At 38.4% G+C, this 18,423-nt stretch overlaps 1 protein-coding gene across 1 annotated transcript in view; it reads left to right on the top strand.

Annotated features, from left to right (window-relative positions):
- Positions 1-231: 231 nt before the first annotated feature.
- The window catches only part of LOC149207249 (protein DMR6-LIKE OXYGENASE 1-like), a 62,209-nt gene continuing 44,017 nt past the window's right edge, over positions 232-18,423 (top strand). Inside the window, exons 1-2 of the mRNA XM_089393880.1 lie at positions 232-635; positions 710-957. Coding sequence (XP_089250006.1) covers positions 339-635; positions 710-957 — 545 coding nt within the window. The 5' untranslated portion in view covers positions 232-338. The remainder of the gene's footprint in view (positions 636-709; positions 958-18,423) is intronic.

Here is an 18,423-nt window from a genome sequence, read left to right as displayed (position 1 = left end):
TCAAACTCTGACGTAAAGATGGCTCTGTTGGTCAGAATAGATTAGAAAAATTTATTTTTAAATGCTGCTTACATCAATTATCTGACTTTTAGGGTAAGCAGCCTAAATTGTAAACGAAGTTCTTATGATCTAGCACGGGGCATGATTAAGTAAAGCAGCCGCCATGTCTGACTGGAGGAATACAGGCGCGCTTCGGATAAGCAGTGTTGTAAGCGGGGTGACATAATAATTGGAAATTATTTTTTGGAGTTTGAGACAGGACCAGGCTAATGGTATTTTATATAAATATGTATGCTCACTTGTAGCTCCATTAATGACACTGTGATCTGGTCATTACCATGGCTGCATCTAGCGCCTCTCCTCCAATTCAACATCTTGCGCCAAATAATAATGACGATGAAATATACCCTGCTCATTACAAGGGAGTAAAAGCTCTGGTCGATGCTGGCATTCATTCTGTCCCCGAAATTTACATAAGACCCCTCGAGCAGCGCCCTGTGTTGTCGGATTCTCATCCACATGAAGAGTGTCAACTGCCCATGATCGATCTCGCTCACCTTCATGGCGATGGCGAAGGCCGGGCTGCAGTGGTGGAGGCCATCGGGCAAGCATGTCAACTATGGGGATTCTTTCAGGTAATGCCTTTCCAGGTTCTCTATTGCTTTCTTTATTTATTTTAGGTTGAAGATTGATGGTTCTGGGGTCGCAGGTGAGGAATCATGGCGTGCCGGAGTACGCCATGGCAGAAATGATGAGAATGGAGCGAGAGTTTTTCCACCTGCCGACAGAGGAGAAGATGCGCTACTTCTCTACGGACCCCAATTCCCCAATGCGCTACTCCACCAGCTTCAATGTCAAAGAAGAAAAAGTCCTCAGCTGGAGAGACTTTCTCCGCTATTCCAGCAATCCTATCGAAGAAATGATGCCGCTTTTGCCTGACAAGCCCACGGATTTCAGGTAACGGTTCCCTAACCTCTAATGGTTGGCAACAGGCAAAACAATTATAATTTGGCAAAACTCACTTGCTGCTTAGAGCTGTCTAAGAGTTCAGAGTTACATAAGAGCTACAAACCCATTTAATCCCTGATTGCATCTAATGATTTAGTTTTAGATAGGCTTATTTCAGTGTCCAAATTCAATAGATCTAACCTTCCAGCGCACTCTAAGAATTGAAGGATCAATCCCACCTGGGTTGTAGAATGTATGTTACTTCGCACAAAATTTGAAGTATAGTACTAGTTATGTCATGTCTTCTTGTTTAGCAGGCACGCTGGGCAAACTCTGTATATTCCATATGATTTTAAGCATCCATTCTCTGTATATTTCATATGATTTCAGATATGCATTAGATTTATTTTGTTAAAACTATTTAGATCGTAGATTTTGGAATTCAATCAACAATAAGAAGTTGAATTGTTTAATTGGCCTCGTCCCTATCTCTAATTTCGACCTTGATTTTAAAATTCCAAAAATTTACAATAAATTTAAAAAAATGTCATTTTCTTCGTCTTTTTTCTTTTTCTTACTTTTTAGCCTAGTCTTTTCTTTTTCTTACTTTTTAGCCTAGTCTTCCCAAACATGGGGAGGATTGGTTTATCCAATTTATCCAATGTCTAACAATCTCTAGTTTATCTAATCTCCCACAATCTCTGCGTTGGTTTATCCAATCAATGTCCAACAATCTCTGATTTATGCATTGTCTAACAATCTCTGCGTTGGTTTATCCAAATGTCCAACAATCTCCCCCCAATGCGTGCTCAGGGGTGTATAGAACTTGTGGTTTATCCAATGTCCAACAATCTCTCTCCAAAGCAGGCCGGGTTTGTATCGAACTCGTGGTTTATTCAATTGTTGGTGTGTATCGAACTCATGGTTTATCCAATGTTCAACAATCTCCCCCCATTGTTGGTATCAACGCTAGCGGTGTGTGTATCGAACTCGTGACCTACGCTTGAATACCACTTGTTGGAAATCTCCCCCCAACGTGAGCTATGTGTGTATCGACCTTGTAACCTACACTCTGATACCACTTGTTGAAAATCATAATTGTAGTTAGACCAAAACCCTTAAGTGTTATTCAACTATCATATCCCAATAGATAAAAATTCACGAAACCCAATTAATCCATATCACCAAACAAGCGGAAGTGATTTATCTAATGTCCAACATAACCTATGTAAATTTTTATACAAAAACACATTTTAAACCTATACACGGTTACATAATATAAACCAACAGTTTTTTAAGCTAAAAAACATTTTATTTCATATCTCATAAATATTTACTCTGCCGCACCCTTGAACTGACCCAATTAAAATGGCTGAAGTCAGTGCCGAAATTTGACGTTTTCTCTTTTTTTTGGGAAGTATTTCAGGGTGAATACTCGTGGTCGGTTTACGGGAAAATGAGGGTTACATTTAATGAGATGATCTCGAAGTAAGCAAAATTGATTTATTAAATTATTTTAATCAAAATTAAAAATTCCATTTCCTCATTTGTCATTTATGCAATTTACATACGTTTTACTTTGTTCAATATTGATCAAGGATCCGTGTATAGATGTTAGAATTAATGGAGAATAGGTTGTTGTTGTTACGTAGTTGTGCGTTTTACTTTTTTAGTCATTCAGTTCCTATTATTCAGGGATCTTTTTTTAGTCATTCAGTTCCTATTATTCAGGGATATGATTTGCTGTCCCTAACAAATTGTATTTATTTAATATTGGAGATTAATGTGAAGCTTGTGTGGCGTTTTGCTTGAAGGAGCTCCTAGTGATCCACACCTGTGAGCTCCTCTTGTGTTGGTTTGTCATTTCATGTCTTCCTTGTGCAACTCTTGACATGGTATTAGAGCTGCAGGACTATTAATCCTATAAGTTGAGTGAGGGCGCGATTGTAGTAGAGTCGTCGTGAGATTAGGGTGGAAAAGTGCGACGAGTGCATTGTGACCCTTCCCCCACTGTCGTTTTGGAAACTCGGCGTGAGTTTTTGGTGGAAACTTGGCGCGAGTGTTTGGTGGACCGGTGCGACCCTGACGTGTACAATTGCGAAGAACTTCGCAACCTCCCTGTGGATAAACGTGCCCACTGCGTGCTAGAAGAAAAGGCTTCGGTGAACAAAACACTCTGTTCCCTCATTCAAGTGGTTGCAGGAAGGTGGCGTTTAGGCTAGACCTGCATTGAGGAAGAGGCCAGATCACCAGCAAAGCTACGAGGAGGAGGTGAGGAGGTCAAGATTGCTCAAGGCCGTGGAGGAAGTAGTGAACTGCGTGTGAAGCAGAGCTGCAAGGAGGAGGTAGTTTTTTTTTTTTTTTTTTTGTGCATGGTGGTTGTGCGACCCTCAGTTATTCTGACAGGCAGTGGAGTGTGGGAAGGTCACAAGGCACAACTCCTCGGGCGGCAGTCTGAAGGCGATCCATGAAGTGGTTGATGATCCACAAGCGGCAGTCAGCATAGCACCACGATCGAGGGCCTTCCTATGACAATTGCTGGAGGAGATCAATTTGTCTGCGTAGTGTGGAGATCGTGGAAATCGAGAGGTGACCTACAGCGTGAAGTTACGCAGGAGATTCGATGAGCGTTGAAGGTTTTACACCAAGCCTAAGTCAGGGCCATCGTTGTTGCCGTCATCATTATCGTGAGCTACTGCCGCCATGCTTTGAGTCTACCATAATTTGTGAAGGAGGAGTGCGCGACAGATTCTGTAATATTCTGCGCATTGATAATCGCGTCAACAGAGACCGTTTGGAACGTTGTGCATTGAACAGTCCACTGTTTTGAAGACTACAGAGGAGCTGAACATATTTAGGAGCTGAACAAGGAGAGCAGTGCCAAAGGACCCGCTCAGATAATTAAGTTTTTTTAATTGAATTTTTTTCTTCTAAGCTTTAATTAAAAAAAATTGGAGTTCTTTTTTTAAAGGAATTATTATCTGATATTAAGGGGGCGTTTTTTCTTTTAAAAAGGAATCTGGGGTCAACTTTTTTTTTTGTAAAGGAGATCTGGGGTTTGTTTAAATTATTGAAGATTTTATTCATTCAAGATGAATAATCAAATTGTTGAAGCTTATCTCAATGAGAGTAATAAGCTTGATGGTTCCAATTACACTAATTGGAAGTTTAAGCTCCAGACCCTGCTTGAGGGACAAAATGCCTATGGCATTGCCACTGGTGATGAGGTCAAGCCGACTACTGCAACTGGTGGATCGAATACAACAATTCAAGACTGGGAGAAAAGGGAGATGAAGGCAAAGGTTCTCCTCAAGTTATCAGTCAAAGATTGCATCATCCCTCACATTCGAGAGTGCAAGACAGTGAATGACATATGGACGATTCTCAAAGAAATGTACAAGATCAAGAACACCAGTCGAACTTTGTACCTCAGGAAGAAGATTATCTCCATCAAGATGGAGGAGAATGAGTTTGTTTCTTCATTCATATCCCAGATAAAGGAGGTTAAAGACAAACTAATTGATATCAGTCAGACCGTGGCGAATGATGATCTGGTGACAATTACCATGAACGGCATGACGGATGGTTATCAAATGTTTATAACGGGATTGAATGCAAGATAAAAGCCTCCAAGCTTTGAAGAACTCAATGGGATCTTGCTACAAGAAGAGGAAAGGAGGTTGTCTCTCAAACCTCAAAATCCAGATCTTGCATTCATGACAAAGTTCGGGCCAAAGGGGAAGCAGTGGCTGATCACAGGAAGAGCAGCGTATCACGAAAAAGGACACCACGAGGTATGACCTCGCATAAACATGACTATGCTCCTAAATGCTTTTATTGTGGTAAGATATGCCATATTGCTAAATTTTTCCATAAGAAAAAGGCAGATGGGAGAGGTACAAGCAGAGAAGACATACAGGTCATCTGGCTAATGCAGATCAGAACCAGGATGTCAGATTATTTATGGCTGAAATTGCACTAGCTACTGAGGAGGATGAATCAAATATTTGGTTTGTAGATTTTGGAGCCTCCTCACATATGACAAGTAAAAAGAAATGGTTCAGAAATTTTAGAGAATCCAACATTGGAGTAAAAGTATACCTTGGAGATAATAGAGGGTATGAGATCAAGGGACATGGAGATGTTCTTGTCACTCTGCCTGATGGAAAGATCAAGAATATATTTGATGTGTGGTATGTTCCTGGTATTAAGAAGAACCTGATTTCTGTATCAAAGATTACACATCAGGATCTCAAGGTAGAATTCTTTAAATCTCATTGTATTATTAAAGACTTGTTGGACTAGATGAAGCCTATTGCTACAGGTATTCGTATAGGAGGACTCTACAAACTAGATGTAAAGAGTACACCACAGCAAGCATTGATGTCATCAGATAAGTCTACTAAAAATTTGTGGCATCAACAACTTGGGCACATCAATTTTAGTGACCTTCTTCTATTGCAGAACAAAGGTATGGTAGATGGTCTTCCTATTTTGAAAAAGTTACATATTGATTGTGAAGCATGTGCATTCGGTAAACAACATAGAGATGAATTTCCTGCTGTTAAAGATAGGAAACAGAGGGATACACTCGAACTAGTACACATCGATTTATGTGGCCCTATGCAAACAAGATTGTTAGGTGGGGCCTACTATTTTCTAATCTTTGTTGATGATTGTACAAGATTCACATGGGTGTATTTTCTTAGACAAAAGAGTCATGCCTTTGAGTATTTCAAGTAGTTCAGGAACATGATTGAGAAGCATACATGAAATTTCATCAGGCTTCTTCGATCAGATCAAGGCAAAGAATTCAAGAAAAGGGATTTCAACAAATACTGTAAAGAGCATGGGATACAGCAGTAGTTTACAACACCTTACACTCCTCAACAAAATGGAGTAGCTGAGAGGAAAAACAGAACAATGGTGGAGTGTGCTCGCAGTATGTTGAAAGGTAAGAATCTAACTAATGGTTTTTGGGCAGAAGCTATTAATACTACAGTATATTTGAAGAATAGGAGTCCCATTAAAAGTCTTTATTATAAAACTCCTTTTGAAGCATTGTTTGGCTTCAAGCCTGCAATAAGTCATCTTAGAGTATTTGGTTGTAAAGCTTTTGCACATGTTCCCAAAGAAAACAGGAAGAAGTTAGATTCAAAGGTCATTAAATGTACCTTCATTGGATACTGCAGTGAGTATAAGGCTTATAAATTATTTGATCCTTCTACTCACAAGGTGTTTGTTAGTAAAGACGTAGTATTCCATGAACAGATTAATGATGAAAATCCTGTTCAAGGTAATGAAGAATGGCATGTATCGTTACTTTCAGCTGAGGATGTTGAAACAGGGATCAATCAGCAGCAACAGCAACAGCAGAAGCAGCGGGATAAAGAGGAGGAAATTGAGTTCAGTCCAAAAAGAGAAGAACAGAGCAAAATAGTTGACACCCCACCACTTAGGAGATCTAGCAGGCTGAAACAATTACCAGCTTGGTATAGGGATTGTGCGCTCATGACTGGTATGTTAAACATTGCAGAACCTTCTAATTTTTATGAAGCTAGTAAGAGTTTTGAATGGAAGGAAGCAATGAAGGAGGAATATGAATCTATTATTAAGAATAATACTTGGGATCTAGTAAAGCTTCCTCATGATAAACAACCCATAGGTTGCAGATGGCTATTTAAGTTGAAATTTAAATCAGATGGGTCTATTGATAAGTATAAAGAAAGGTTGGTTGCAAAGGGGTATTCCCAAAAAGAAGGTATTGACTTTGAGGAAACATTTGCCCCTGTTGCAAAATTAAATACCATTAGATTGATTATTGCTTTAGCCACTAAGCATCATTGGAAAATACATCAATTAGATGTTAAATCTGCTTTCTTAAATGGTGATTTAAAAGAAGAAGTATACTTAGTGCATCCTGAGGGGTTTGTTAAGAAGGGAGAAGAGCATTTAATATGTAGATTAAAGAAAGCTTTATATGGTTTAAAGCAGGCTCCTAGATCTTGGTACAACAAAATTGATTTATTTTTCCTCATGCATGGTTATAAACGAAGAAAAAATGATCCTAATTTGTATACTGTGTTTAATGATGAGGGGAAGATAGCGTTGATTTCTTTATATGTAGATGATCTAATAATGACAGGGAGTGCAAACAATCTCATCGAAGAAATCAAGCAGCAGTTACCACAGAAATTTAAGATGAAGGACCTTGGAGAAATGCATTACTGTTTGGTTCTAGAAGTTTGGAGAGATTCAAGCCAAACTTTCTTGTCCCAGGGTAAATATGCTAAGAGTTTGTTGACTAAATTCAAGATGGATGAGTGCAAGGCTACATTTGTTCCTTTACAGCTGAACAACAAATTTCAAGTGGATGATGGTTCGAACTATGCAGATTCAACATTGTACAGATAGTTGGTTGGTAGTCTTATCTATTTGACTACAACGAGACCAGTTCTAGCTTATGCAGTGAGTGTTTTGAGTCAGTTCATGACTCAACCTCATGAGAACCCTTGGCTTGCATCGAAAGTAGTATTGAGGTATTTGCAAGGAACTTCAGACTTTGGTATTTTGTATTCTGACTCATTTGATGTTAGCTTGACAAGTTATACAGACTCTGATTGGGCGGGAAATTTAGATGATAGAAGATCAATTACAGGTTACGCCTTTAGCATTGGGTCTGGGGTCATCTCTTGGTGCAGCAAGAAGCAGCATATTGTAGCCTTATCCTCAGCAGAAGCAGAATATCAAGCTATGTGTGCAACAGCATGTGAGGCAGTTTGGTTGCGCAGACTTCTCCAAGATGCAGGAGAAGAACAGACAGAAGCTACGGTTATCAATTGCGATAATCAAAGTTCCATCAAACTGGCTTACAATCCTGTGTTTCATAAAAACACTAAGCACATAGACACTCAATTTCATTTTGTTAGGGAAAAGGTGCAGTCCAAAGAGATTTGTGTTGAATATTGTAATTCTTGTGATAATATGGCTGATATATTTACTAAGCCTCTGGGAAGACTGAAGTTTGAGTTGTTTAGGGACATATTAGGTGTGTTTAAGAACCCTTTCTCCATTAAGGGGGAGTGTTAGAATTAATGGAGAATAGGTTATTGTTGTTACGTAGTTGTGCATTCTACTTTTCTTAGTAATTCAGTTTCTATTATTTAGGGATATGATTTGTTGTCCCTAACAAATTGTATCTATTTAATATTGGAGATTAATGTGAAGCGTGTGTGGCATTTTGCTTGAAGGCGATCCTGGTGATCTGCACCTGTGAGCTCCTCTTGCGTTGGTTTGCCATTTCATGTCTTCCCTGTACAACTCTTGACAATAGAGTAATAATACTTTTTATTTTGTTCAATCTTAATCAGATATCCAAACAGAGTAATAAGCTAGCCACGTTTATAATTTTGCAGAGTTTTTTTAGAAACTTTAATATAACAGTGTTAGATTGATAAAATTGGAGTTGTGTTTAGTATGATATTTTTGGATTTTCTGGTTTGGTTGAAAATTTTGAGGTGAAATCTTAATTTGTGTTATTTAAATTAGTTTTTTTTATTATATATATGGATTCAACACCCTGAAAATTTTTTAAGACACTTGGATTGTGCAGGGGTTACTCATCTAACTTGTGATTTCAATAAATTCCTACAAAATTTTAGAGAAATTAGACCAGAAAAACTTCCAAAAACTCTCACTAAAAACCACTGAAATAAAATATATACTATATCAATATATCAAATAATTATAAATCTATTTCAATGTCAATCTCCTTAAATAATTTTTCTATAATACCTAATTAACTTATTCCATTTATATCCTAGGTGCTCTCTTTTATCCCTCCCTAGATCAACCCTTCGACTTTACTATACCACCTTCTCAAATAATTATAAACCCATTTCAATTTTAATCTCCTTAATTAATTTTTCAACAATAACTAATTAACTTATTCAAAATATATCCTAGCTGCCATCCTTTATACTTCAATAGGTCAACCTCTTGGCTTTCCTTTATTAACTAGTACATCAATACATCAATTCCACAGAGTATTTAGTCTATTTATTTTTTCTCTGCAAACTACTGCGTCAACTTCCTAAGAACTTTCTCATGACAGTGTCGGTTTTCTCACCCATTTCAGTTTAGGGAACCGGGGTAAACGATTTATAATAGGGACACTTCATCTGTAATTGGATTTGGAGTTCTTGTTTTCGCATCGTTCGGAATAGCCATGGACATGGAAGGTGATTAAAAGTGTGTTGTTTTTTAATGTTTTTTCTCAATTATATATGGATGAAGAAAATAATTATAATGGTATATTGCAATGAAAAATCTTTCTTTTTTAATAGGTTTTAAGAAAAATTATAAGTTTTGATGGTTTAATTTGAAAAAAAATTGGAAATTATATATTTAAAAATATATTTCAAATAATTAAAAATATTGTCATTTAGATGACCAAATTCTTAATAAATAAAATTAAACTCTATATAAATTATAAATAAATAAATAAAATCAAACTACACATACTAATTATTAATTAAAAATATTAATTCGTATGAAAAATTATATATTGAAAATTTAGAAAACATAAACATTATAATAATAAAATTCACACATAACAATATAAATTAGATGTAAAAAACAAACGACCGCGGACAAACTAGAAAAATGTGAAATTCCAGCCTGGCCGAAGTACTCAGTGAAAAACAAACGATCGGTGAGAAATGGAAAATGTGAAATTCCGGCTGAAGCGTTCAGTACATCCAATGCTTGCCCCATGTCCCAATCTGTTATCGCAGTATTCAATCATTGGCATGCCCGTATATACATTTTCTATTCATTTAGAAAGTTTTTAGTGGATAATTCCTTCAGAATTGTATGCCAACTTCAATAGTTTTCTCCTTTTAACATGATTTAAACGTTACATGTTTGTCAAAATACTTGCGCCTGTTCAGGAAAATAATTATATAGCTCAAATCTCAGGTTTTAAAAGAACTCATCCCGCCAATTGATTTAGGAATTCCCCCGTTAAGTTTGATACCAGAAACAACCAATTCTTAATACTCTTCCGTGCAACAATGGTAGGTTTCACCCCATATTTAAGTAGCATATTTGTCACTGTCAGGGATGGAATTTGATGAGAAAATTGTTTGTCATGAGACAATTTGTTCCTTAAATTTTCCAAATAGAAAAAACAACAATTTTTTATTTATAGATAAAAGGTGTTACATAATCCTGATTCTAGAGCACTTTCAGTAATGGGCAGTCGCCTGAAGACGTAATTAAATGTGTTTTATTACATTGCCTAGCTCAGCTAATGGGTAAAAAAACCGGAGAGCAAAATCCTGCTCAGAGGCACTCAAGATGGGCAGCAAAATCCTTAGTACAATAAGAAAACAGAGCATAGATAAAACAAAAACAGAGCATCAATCAACAAAACAGAGGAAGTTGCCAGAGAGGGGGCTTCAAGATATTCGAATTTAATCAGTCCATTCTACACAGTGATCCACCATGAGTTCTGCTCCCTATAGATGTGGCAAAAAGATATCGATTAGAAAGCCTCCTTCATCGCTTGGATATGCAGGATCTAGTGCGAAAGCAATGACACAATGAGGGAGTGCATTCCATTGATCCAATCGATGGTGACCTTTGAGTCCCCTGCCACTGCAAACTCGTCCACAGCAAGCCACAAGGCACATCTAAGAATTCCCCAAAGGGCCTGGACTACTGCACGGGTATTGGAGCCCAGACCAACAGACCAGAAGAAACACTAGGATCGTGAAGGATAAAGCATAAACAGAGCTCCATAGTCACACATCCCTCTAACTGAGGCTCCATCAAAGTACCTAATCGGGAAAACATTGTCAAAGGGCTTGTGTGCCCAAGGACGCTTGTGGCATGTCATTTTGTGTGGCCCAATCTCCTTGAAATAGTTGACAATATGGAGGACTGTGTCCCCACAATTACGCAATAGATTTTCAAATATAGCAGCATTTCTACAGTGCAAATTCCCTAGAAGGTGTACAGTGGGAGAGCCCTGTATTCCGGGAGTCTGTTAGACTAGCACCGTAAGCAATCCAAAATAGTGAGCATTTCCTTTTGAAGGAGGATGTTGAGAAGGGAAAGGAAACCTTCCCAAACTGAAATGGTAAAAGGACGACCCAATAACAAATGAGTGGCATCCTCTGAAGTTGATCTACAGAAAACGCAGAAGCTTGGGCCCAGAAATCCCTGCTTGGAAAGATTGTCCCAAGTGAGGATCCTATTATGGGCTAAAAGCCAGGTGAAGCATTTCAGCGTAGTCAGGGTTTCCCACCTCCACATTCGAGCCAGCCAACTATCTAAAGAGTCCACCAGGGTCCGAGGAGAGATGTATTTGTATGCTTCTTTAGCAAAAATGTCTCTGCCCTGCGAAGTCCTCCCCCCGCCCCCGGCCTCCCAAGTGAGGTTGTCCTTTTTGCCTGATAGAGAGATACAAGCTAGGGTGAGATGTGAGCGGAAGGAATCCTACTCAAGGTGGAGTTTCGACTCCAAATCAAGATCCATTGCACGCAGCCATTGTGTAGTGGGGAAAACCCTTGGCATGATAACCCCCAAATGTCCCAAAGTATAAAAGCCACAACTCTTGAGAAAATGTATGGGGGATAGGAAAGAAGGTGGGCACCCTCCATACCGAGAATTGCATCTAAACCCACTAAGATCTGATTTCTACATCCAACTATGCAGCTGAGGTTGCCGCACATCCACTGCCTTGTTTTCATCAGGCTACACAAAACAAAGGATGTGTTGCACTTCATCGGCCCACCTGCCTTAATCCACTCCTCCAGAAAAGCGTTGTCGAGATATTTTTCCTTAGATAATATTTTGCCAGATACCGTGGCTCCTAATGGCCCTCCGTAGATTGGAAGTGAGAAGGGCGTAATTAAAGATGTGTGTGTCCTTAATGCCCCGTCCGCCACACTCAACAGGTTTGCAAATAGAAGACAGGGAGGACAAGTGGATTTTTAGTTTCTGCCCAGCACCAACCCAGATAAAATCAACGATAATAGAGTTAATACGATGCAAGAAGGTAATGGGAAGGTGAAATATGTGCCTCCAATATACTGATATACCTTGCAAAACAACCTTAGCCATACCTAGTCTTCCTCGGAGTGAGAGTTATTTGTTTTACCACGTCAAATGTTTCCTCGCAAATTTCTCCAGTATCCAATTCCAGTCACTCATTTTATAATTGTTGGGTTTTAAATGAAACCCAAGGTATTTGAATCCACCATCCAGGGGTATGATTTTGACCCCAAATAGATCCGTGATTTTATTTACTTTTGCATCCTTCAAGTAGCTAACAACAAGCGCAGAATTGATCTTATTCGTGTGAAGGCCAGAAGCTTTACCAAAATTTTCCAAAATTTGGAAAAATACTTGCCTTCTGAGAGTTTGGTCTCCCCTAGGCCAAGGAAGTCATCCACGAATATCAAGTGAGACAACCAACTGTTAGTCGTGACCTTGCAACCCAAGAATCTCCCAACATCCTTTGTCACTCGAATTTCCCTGCTCATAGCATCCATCACTAATATGAAGAGCAGTGGGAAAGGGCACATCCCTAGCGCAACCCTCTGCCAATGCAAAAGAAAACTAATGGGACCCTGTTGATCAGAACACCAATGTTAGCTATGGTGACACAATCCATGATCCAGTTGATGTGCCTTCTATGCAGTCCAATTTTGTGGAGGATCAACCACAGGAACTCCTAATCCACCTTATCAAAAAAATTGATGAGATCAATTTTCATCAAGCAAGCTTTAAATTTTTTAGATTTCATGGAATGTATGCACTCTTGTGCAATGTTGTCTGCATCTTATATTCTTCTTCTTACAAGAAAACCATATTTCTCCAACGTAAGATGTTCAAATAGCAACAACTTAAAGTGGTTCACTATGATTTTGGAAATCATTTTGTACACAACACTACATAATGATATTGTTCTAAACTCAGCAAACATGTTAGGTTTAGAAGTTTTAGGGATAAGAGTGATGAAGGAATCATTAACAAAACCTGAGATGTGCCCCTTCTATCTAGACTCCTCCCCATGGCAACAAGATCAAAACCCACCAACTCAAAAATAGATAGGAATAGTTCCACCGGCCAACCATCTAGCCCCAAACTTTTGTCCTAGGCAAGCTCATTGAGTACCCCTCTCAATTCTATTGTAGTAGCAGGTTCATCTAGACGACCAATGTTACCCACTTCCACCATGCAGAGGAATAAGTTGACCAGGTCCATTTGCCTTTCAACTTCTTGTGTGTCTTGCGCCTTGTATGGATTGGAAAAATATATTACAACCTCCTTTTGTATATCCTCCAAAGATGTGTGAATTCCCCCATTTTGATCCCGAATGTGCCATATTGGGTTTGTACATTTACTCATGGAGGAAACCCTATGGAAGTACCTAGTGTTCCTATCCCCACCTTGGACCTAAATATTCCTACTTTTCATCCTCCATTCCTCCTCTTGACATTTGAGAATTTGATTTTTCCTACTCATAAGATCAGTTAGGATCCTCTGTCTTGCTTAGGGAACATTCTAGAAAGTGCAGGGTCCAACAAGGTGTTATCACAAAAAAATGATCATCTAGCCATAATGTACCAGATGGATCAAAATACACCATGTAGGGCCAATTTTACCATAGTAAAATTGCTTTCATTGTGAGAAATTACTTAATAAACCACATTTATTAAGTCAGTGATAATTAAACCCATGAAGAATAATTAAATAAATCACTATTTATTTAATTATCTTCTAGGAATAATTAATTAAATCATTATTTAATTAACATTCTTTGTCATATTTGACCCAATTATGAGAAATAAATAGATAAATCATTAATTATCTTATTTTTATCTAGGAATAATTAATTAATCACTAATTAGTTATTATTCCTTGTCAAGTTTGACAAAATCCATTAGGAATAACTAAATAAACCATTATTTGTTTATTATTCCTTAACCATATTCCTTGAAACAATAAATAAATCATTTATTTATTTATTATTTCTAAATAAAAGTTTACATTTTTTTCCCTCCAACCAAATATAGTAAAATGTTTCAAATGGTTAATTCTAGAATGGGGTTAATAATATTTTATTATTTCTCATTATTTAAGGATAACCTAATATTTCGTTATAAATAGAAGGGTTTTTCATGCATTCTTCACTTTTGATTATTTTCATTGTTCCACTCATTGTTGTAGCTTGTTGTGCTATACAAACCACCCACCCCCCCCCCCCCGCACCCCCCGTTTCAATTTTTTCTTAATCTTATTCAAAGATGCTAAATAAGAAATAGGGTCCCTTTAGTTTGTAAAAGGTAATAAAACCTTTACATAGAAATAAATTTCTTTGTTTCTTGCTTTTTAAATAAAAAGTGCTTCAAAAAACTTTCTAAAAAATCAAACATCGCAAATCGCATTTGCTTAAGGCTACGGTACATTCAATTCAAATATTCATATTGTGATGCGAAGTTACCGCAAAAATCTCAATCGTAGAGCTTCTTAAAACAATTCATTGACAAACATGCGATGCGATAAAACTATTGCATATCGCATATCGCCGATTCCAAAAAATATGTTTTAACGGTCCGTTGAAACTTTGCAATGTGATATGATTCTCTCATTCCACATACCCCGAAAACCAAAAGAAACTAGCCCCAAAACTTGCGATGTGATATACGTCTATCGCATATCGCAATCCCAATAGAAACAAGTGAAGCTCACCTTGGGGACGTGTGATGCGATGTTAATAATAATAAAGGGAAAACATGATCCGGGCAAGTTAAATGAGGAATTTCCCAACTCTATATGCCAGGTCATCACTTATCGCAATCGTGGAAATTCGAAAGACTCTTAGAACATGGCACTTATAACTCCCGACTTGTGATATGTGATTTCTCTTTAAATATTAAAATAATATATTGAAATCACTCATCGCAAAACTAGAAAGTTTATGGCACACATTCTAATAGAACCTTGGAAACCTGTGATGCGATCTATTCATTGAGCATTAAAGTTTCACGTCATTGGTTACGGAAAAACATTAAGAACAGTTATGACTGTGGTCCTTCAAGATTTCATCCTTCATGTTAATATTAATTTACAATACGAAATCTTTCGCATCAAATGCTCCTACTCCGATTTTCGTCTGTACTAATCTCAACACTATCTTTACAAGCATTAGCTGCTCTGAAAGTTTTAGCCTATTGCTATCCTCTGTCTCATTTTACAGTTTGAATCTGGAAGTATGCAGCCAGACAAAATGTCAAAGAAATCTTGAAAGACGAAAGTTCCCCCTGCAGTGGCGGAAGGACTGAAAAAAATTGTGTTGATTTCGGATACTACATGTCAAGGTTGTGGGAAAATTTCTCGGGAAGGCATATATGATATGTTAGAAATGGAAAAGCCAAAGGTAACGGAAGGACATGCAACAACTAATGGACCTGCAGAGTCAGAAAACACACTTGGTGATTTAGCCGACTCTTTTCTTCATCGAATAGCGGCCCACCCAAAGGTTTTTCCATATAATGATATGGTAAAATGGGTAATTGAAAGCATCAATATAACGGATAGGACGCTCTTCACAGCTGATGGAAGAATGTTTGGATCCTTCAAGCCTGAAGACTTGAAGAAAATGTATCATTTGCCAGAGCCTCAGAAGTACTACAATAAATCATTCCTTGAAGCTTTCTTGAAGGAAAATCAAATAGAGTCGAACCCCATCAGACAATGGAGGCACTTCCATAACAAACACAAGAACAAATCATCCGGTATGTATTCTATGGACTCCCTGTCATCTCCATATTGTTATGTGATGAGCCCCAATTTTTGGTACAATTTGGGCTCATTTGGCCTGCTTGCTTTGCTCAAACCATTCATTTTTTTATTGCTTATGCATTCATTTCTTGGTTTATTCGTGTTGTTTGTAGGAAGAAGGGTAGGCATTCTATCTACGTGACTAATACATGATGATTTCAGGTTTTTGGCATTAAAAGGGAGCAAAGACCACGAAAAAGGAGACAAGGAGACAATGAGGTGGCACTGCTGGTTTTTAGGAGAGGATGTCCACAGTCTTGGGGACCTTCCTCGTGATTCCCACCATAGCTCCGAGCTCCAACCAATCTCCCCACCGAGCTTAGAGGCAGCGAACTGTTCTACAGGAACAACAGTTATAACTGTTCTACAGGATCAGCAGTTTAACCTTCAGTTGGACAGCCGAGCTCCACAAATCAAGGACACCTGTTGGATGATCATTTTGCATAAATATTGAGGCCGTAGCCTTGGATAGAAGCTTTTTTGAACTTTTGCATTACTCTTGTAATTTGGAAGTACGAGCTACAGCTCGGTGTTGGTTCCTTTTGTAAGCCAGTTTTGGCATGACATCTGATTTTTGGTTATGAATAAAGGCAGGCAGATTTTGATCTCATTCTGAGTTTCTAAGGGAGCTATAGCTCTCAGGTTAGGGCCCAACCTGAGAGCAATAGATCTCCTCGGTGTTGTAATGTTATTTGCATTTCGTTCCAGCACTTTGAGTCTTTACTTTGACATGCAATTTGAATTTACAGTCTGTTAATTTAGTCTTTTTCATGAGATTGAATAGGATTAGTTCATGGTGAATTTGATTTCAGTTACTTAGATTCGATAGGAGGATAATTATAATTTATTGGAGCTCCAGAAAAAGGTTGTTAAAGCTCACTGCCATCTCTGCTTAGGGATTGGGGTGCAGTCCATAACCAACCACCAAAAAGAAACGCAGTTCTTCTCACTTCCATGCAAGCTGCAACATAGACATTTTCGTTGAAGATCCATCCATGCACTTTTGATATTGAACCATACTTCTACATTCCACTTCCATGCACGAGTTTCCTTTCTTGGTTTTCCATTGTTGTTCATAGGTTTCATGGCACAGTTATCATAGGTTAATGAATTCTCGTTTTTGGTGCATAAGTCATTTGTTTCATTTACGCTGCTCCATATCATTCCACTTCCTTCTTCTTCTTCTTGATCTCTCCTCAAGTCACCCACTCGGCCTCTGTCCAGCTCATTTATCCTCCAACTCATCTATTGCCACGTAGCTTCATTTACTTAACCTTTCGTTGATCCCATCCTTCCAAGCCATCAAACCACTGCATGCACTCTTCCTCCATCTGACTTCTCTGCTCCTGAGCCATCACCAGCTCCATCTCCATCTCACCTATCCTCCCACACCACTCCAACACTTCACCATCTCCCAAAACTTCCACGGTCAAACATCCTGTAGAATTGCACAGACTTCCTATAGAAACCCCTGAGTTTCCTGTAGGATCCCCTGCAGACTTCCTGTAGAAGCCTGCAAACTCAGTTGCTGAGCATCCGAACGTGGTAGACTTCTGTGGACTGATGCTAGAGACCCTCAGGGACCTCCCCTAGCCATCCTGACCTTGCCCATGCTTTCCTTCCATTCCAACCGCTCCTGCACAACCAAACCCTAATCAAAAGCATCATCACAATAAATCCAACCACTTAATGAAAAAATACAAAAACATGTCTTTTCAGATGCAGGTAGCTTAGATGTATGTATTTCAGTTCACTGCAAGTAATGGCATTATTGGTAGTGGTTTCATTCATAGTTTTGCATTGTAAGGGTCTAGCTAGTCAAATTAGGGTTTACTAGGGTTTTCATGCTTTGTTGGCTTTCAGTTTCTTTTTGCAAATAGACTAGTCTCCTTTGAGTTAGCTTTCGTCCATCATTCATAAAGCTTCTTCTGTGAGCATATAGAAGTTGGCTTGAGCCCTAGCGGACTTGTGCCAGCTGACCAAGTGACAGCTGCGACAAGAGCTAGTACTTGTGCATACAGCACCGTCGCTTCCAAGTTTGTACGAACTACCGGGTTGATAAAATTAGAGATAGGAAGCTCCAAGAGTTGTAGCATTATTGCTACAATACTGGAGCCCACCATCTTTTTGGCGCCGTTGCCGGGGAAGCGTCAGAGTATTAGTAATTGTTGCTTTTCTTCTACTTTCTTACTCTTTCCTTCTGCTAAGTAGTTTACTTCATTTCCATTCTGCAAAAGTAGCATAGACATTTCCTGCTTTCATAGATTAGCATTTCCTGCTTTCATAGATTAGCATTTCCTTTCTGCAAGTGTAGACTAGCATTTCCATTCTTGCAATTTCATTTGAGCAAAGTAGATTAGTTCTTTCCTGCTTTCAGTTTAATTCTGCATCTTTCATAGTTAGTTGTAGATCAATCTGTCTCAGTTTTGCAGGTACCAAAAGAAAAGCAAAGCAAAAACAATCAAAAGAAAAAGAAAGTCTTTTCCATTTCATGCCTCGTAGGAACCGAGATAGATCAGGCAAATTCCTACCAAACATCCCCACCACATCACTGAGTCACCCTTCTCTCTTCTTTGGTGACAGTGACCCAGAGGAACCTATAGGTGAACATCCTGAGAT

Source organism: Pinus tabuliformis, chromosome 1_2, assembly GCF_031772625.1.
Source record: "Pinus tabuliformis cultivar Carrire ecotype Pingquan chromosome 1_2, CPIR1, whole genome shotgun sequence".
Classification (NCBI taxonomy): domain Eukaryota; kingdom Viridiplantae; phylum Streptophyta; class Pinopsida; order Pinales; family Pinaceae; genus Pinus; species Pinus tabuliformis.
Note: the sequence above shows the minus strand (reverse complement) of the source record. Positions and strands in the feature narration are given on the sequence as shown.